This window comes from Balaenoptera musculus, chromosome 6 (genome assembly GCF_009873245.2).
Source record: "Balaenoptera musculus isolate JJ_BM4_2016_0621 chromosome 6, mBalMus1.pri.v3, whole genome shotgun sequence".
NCBI lineage: Eukaryota > Metazoa > Chordata > Mammalia > Artiodactyla > Balaenopteridae > Balaenoptera > Balaenoptera musculus.
The window spans coordinates 9,374,018-9,378,718 of NC_045790.1; the positions used below are offsets into that span (position 1 = coordinate 9,374,018).

Below are 4,701 nucleotides of genomic sequence, written 5' to 3' on the forward strand. Positions count from 1 at the left end.
GAATTGAGGACAGTCTCAGAGACCTCTGGAACAACATTAAATGCACCAACATTTGAATTATAGGGGTCCCAGAAGAAGAAGAGAAGAAGAAAGGGGCTGAGAAAATACTTGAAGAGATAATAGTCAAAAACTTCCCTAACATGGGAAAGGAAATAGTCAATCAAGTCCAGGAAGCACAGAGAGTCCCATGCAGGATAAACCCAAAGAGAAACACGCCGAGACACATATTAATGAAACTATCAATAATTAAATACAAAGAAAAAATATTAAAAGTAGCAAGGGAAAAGCAACAAATAACATACAAGGGAATCCCCATAAGGTTAACAGCTGACCTTTCAGCAGAAACTCTGCAAGCCAGAAGGCAGTGGCAGGACATATTTAAACTGATGAAAGGGAAAAACCTACAACCAAGATTACTCTACCCAGCAGGGATCTCATTCAGATTTGATGGAGAAATTAAAACCTTTACAGATAAGCAAATTTAAGAGAATTCAGCACCACCAAACCAGCTTTACAACAAAGGCTAAAGGACTTTCTCTAGGCAGGAAACACAAGAGAAGGAAAAGACCTACAAAAACAAACCCAAGAGTAGGGAGCAGCTTCTCTGCGGCTGTGGAGGTGGCAATGATGTAATCATGTCGGATAAAGATGATATTGAGACTGAAGTGATAACTGAAACAACCTCCATCCTTGAAGATGAGAACTGTGAGCCAACCAAGAATTTTGAGTCAGTTGACCAAAGTGCCAAGTCAGAGAGTAAATCAGAACCTGTAGCTTCTACTCGGAAAAGACCAGAGTCCAAACCTTCCAGTGACCTTGAGACTTCAGACGTTCTCCCTGTTCAGACATCACAGGCTGCAGGCAAAGAGACTGTTTCCAAAGATGTACCCCAGACCGGATGGGGCTATTGGGGCAGTTGGGGCAAGTCCTTGCTCTCCTCAGCCTCAGCTACAGTAGCCACAGTAGGACAAGGTATTTCAAATGTCATTGAGAAGGCAGAGACTTCCCTTGGAATCCCTAGTCCCAGTGAAATTTCATCTGAAGTCCAGTATGCAACAGGAGAGACAAATGCCAAAGAGAATGAAAACTCCTCTCCAATGAGTGGGCCATTTGGGGTATTCTCAACTATCTCTACTGCTGTTCAGAGCACAGGAAAGAGTGTTATCACTGGGGGTTTGGATGCCTTAGAATTCATTGGGAAAAAGACAATGGATGTAATAGCAGAAGGGGATCCTGGATTTAAAAGAACCAAGGGTCTGATGAACAGGACTTCCACACTGTCTCAGGTTTTACGAGAGGCAAAGGAGAAAGAAGAGCTATGGACTGCCAATGAGGTTACCATGGAAATGGGCAAGAAAACTCATTATGGGCTACTCTTTGATGAATTTCAGGGCCTTTCACATCTAGAAGCTCTGGAGATGCTCTCCCGAGAAAGTGAAATAAAGGTGAAATCTATTCTTAATTCTCTAAGTGGAGAAGAATTAGAGACTCTAAAATTTGAATTGGAGCAACTCAAAGAAGCATTTTCCCTAGCAGAGTTCTGTGAGGAAGAGGAGGAAGAGAAGAAAGGGGATGAAGACTTTACCAAAGAGATAACAGAGCTATTTTCCCAGCTGCATGTCTCCTCCAAACCGGAGAAACTTAGTAGGGCAAGAAATACAGCCTGTGAATGGATCAGGACATCTCTGGCCAAACCATTAGAAGAGAAGGAAGAAGGAAAAAAACAGTTGGAAGCAGAAAAAATTCAGCAACTCAATAACAATTCAATAGAGGATATCCATGCATTTGCAATCCGGAGCCTAGCAGAATTGACTGCCTGCTTAATTGAACTGTTTCACAAAACAGCGGCTCTGGTTCTGCATGGCAGGAAGCAGGAAGTAACAGCCATAGAAAGGAGCAGAGCCCTTTCCCAGATGACAGTTGTGTTGTGTAAAGAGTTGTCCTCTCTGTCTAAAGAGTTCACCACCTGCCTAACAACTGCTGGGGTCAAGGAAAAGGCAGATGTCCTTAATCCATTAATCACTGCAGTATTTCTAGAGGCATCAAACAGTGCTTCCTACATTCAGGATGCCTTTCAGCTACTTTTACCTGTGCTGGAGATCTCTCGTATTGAGAACAAGACTGAATTACCAGAGGCATGAGCTACAGGTCCAGAGGCTTTTGTCAGAACACTGAAGAATAGAGAAGATTCTACCTGAGACTTGTGATGGCCAAGAAATGCCACTGTCTTCTGGGTACCCCTGGAGAAGTGAGGGAGAAATGTTATTTTAGTACATAAAATCCAGGCAGGAGAGCAGGTTTAAGGAAGTTTGTTGCCTTCACTGGTTGGCTGAAGTATTCAGGTCCTCACACTGCTCTTCCCAGTTGTTATAATTAATAAATTATATGAAAAGAAATTTTATAGAAAGTTAAAAAATAATAGCTCATAAGGTTAAGGGGACACTCAGGCAAAAATATTGGTCTTTCTTTGACAAGATGCAAAACACTAAAAATTTTGCAATGGCTGTAATTTTTCAGTCCATAGATGTAATTTGTTGTTAAGCAAGAGGAAAAGGAATTCAGTATTCTGCAATTCAGGTGCTTGATCTATTAATGCCATTTTCTTTCTCCTCTCTATAATAAAATCTATGGCTTTAAGAAAACTGAGTATATATAAACTCTGTAATGATTACCCTTTATTACATGAATTCTTGGAATTGCTTAGAAAGTTTCATCTCCTCTTCAATTCTCAGTAGATATTTGGCATTGAGGAGAAGCTTATAGAATATACTTAGAGCCACATGAATGAACTGTAGCAAAGTTCCCTTTGGCTTCAAATTGCTTTCCCACCGCAAGATGACAAGCTTCAAGTTGTAGTTGACCCCCCTTTGTGGGATTCAAGACCAATAAGTGCAATTTAGAGAAACAGTTTCATGTTTGCAGATATTCTGAGTCTCCAGGATGTTTTTCATGCATACCCTATATGCAGGATAAATTCTGTAATAGCCAACTCCAAAGGAGTTTTGAAGCTGTTTCAGTGATGGGGATTTTGTTGTTTGAATATTGTTGAAGTGGACTGTAGAGTCCCATAGAAACGATGTTCATGTATAACAGGATTAAGACAGTTTATTCTTCCTCATTCTTTTTTGTTTCTTTTAATGTATTCTTTAGCATGTTTATAAATATAACTTTTATCTTTCATATCTTAAGCCTTCTTTTGCTTTCCTCAACAATTTAAAAGACTTATAAGTTATCTTCTTCCTAAAAGCTATTTTGGTATCCACTCTTTTAAAAAAAAGTTCTCCAACTTTATGGTTTTTAATGATTCAGGTAACTTTTGTGAGCTCTGCCCCTTATCTTTTAAAACCTTTAAATAAAATATAATAATCGTGAAAAAAAAAAACAAACCCAAAACAATTAAGAAAATTGTAATGGGAACATACATATCAATAATTACGTTAAATGTAAATGGATTAACTGCTCCAACCAAAAGACATAGACTGGCTGAATGGATACAAAAACAAGACTTGTACATATGCTGTCTACAAGAGACCCACTTCAGACCTAGGGACACATACAGACTGAAAGTGAGGGGATGGAAAAAGATATTCCATGCAAATGGAAATCAAAAGAAAGCTGGAGTAGCAATTCTCATATCAGACAAAATACACTTTAAAACAAAGATTATTACAAGAGACAAAGAAGGACACTACATAATGATCAAGGGATCAATCCAAGAAGAAGGTATAACAGTTGTAAATAGTTATGTACCCAACATAGGAGCACCTCAATACATAAGGAAAATGCTAACAGCCATAAAAGGGGAAATCAACAGTAACACAATAATAGTAGGGGACTTTGATGCCCCACTTTCACCAATGGACAGATCATCCAAAATGAAAATAAATAAGGAAACACAAGCTTTAAATGACACATTAAACAAGATGGACTTAATTGATATTTATAGGACATTCCATCCAAAAACAACAGAATACACTTTCTTTTCAAGTGCTCATGGAACATTCTCCAGGATAGACCATATTTGGGGTCACAAATAAAACCTTGGTAAATTTAAGAAAATTGAAATCGTATCAAGTATCTTTTCTGACCACAATGCTATGAGACTAGATATCAATTACAGGAAAAATCTGTAAAAAATACAAACACATAGAGGCTAAACAATACACTACTAAATAACCCAGAGATCACTGAAGAAATCAAAGAGGAAATCAAAAAATACCTAGAAAAAATGACAATGGAAACACAACAACCCAAAACCTATGGGATGCAGCAAAAGCAGTTCTAAGAGGGAAGTTTATAGCAATACAATCCTACCTCAAGAAACAAGACAAATCTCAAATAAACAATATAACCTTACACCTAAAGCAATTAGAGAAAGAAGAACAAAAACAACCCAAAGTTAGCAGAAGGAAAGAAATCATAAAGATCAGATCAGAAATAAATTAAAAAGAAATGAAGGAAACAATAGCAAAGATCATTAAAACTAAAAGCTGGTTCTTTGAGAAGATAAACAAAATTGATAAACCATTAGCCAGACTCATCAAGAAATAAAGGGGGAAGATTCAAATCAACAGAATTAGAAATGAAAAGGAGAAGTAACAACTGACACTGCAGAAATACAAAGGATCATGAGAGATTACTAAAAGCAAATATATGCCAATAAAATGGACAACCTGGAAGAAATGGACAAATTCTTAGAAA

The 4,701-nt window shown here is 37.8% G+C and overlaps 1 protein-coding gene across 1 annotated transcript; it reads left to right on the top strand.

The window, feature by feature from the left end:
- The first annotated feature begins 610 nt into the window (after positions 1 to 610).
- LOC118897031 (protein FAM114A2-like) lies at positions 611 to 2,201 on the top strand. Its single transcript, XM_036855766.1, has one exon. The coding sequence runs from the start codon at positions 636 to 638 to the stop codon at positions 2,139 to 2,141; it is 1,506 nt and encodes a 501-aa protein (XP_036711661.1). The 5' UTR covers positions 611 to 635; the 3' UTR covers positions 2,142 to 2,201.
- Positions 2,202 to 4,701: the final 2,500 nt, after the last annotated feature.

Excerpts from the sequence above, each read along its gene's own strand:
- LOC118897031 (XM_036855766.1), top strand. The coding sequence starts at position 636 with ATGTCGGATAAAGATGATATTGAGACTGAAGTGATAACTGAAACAACC.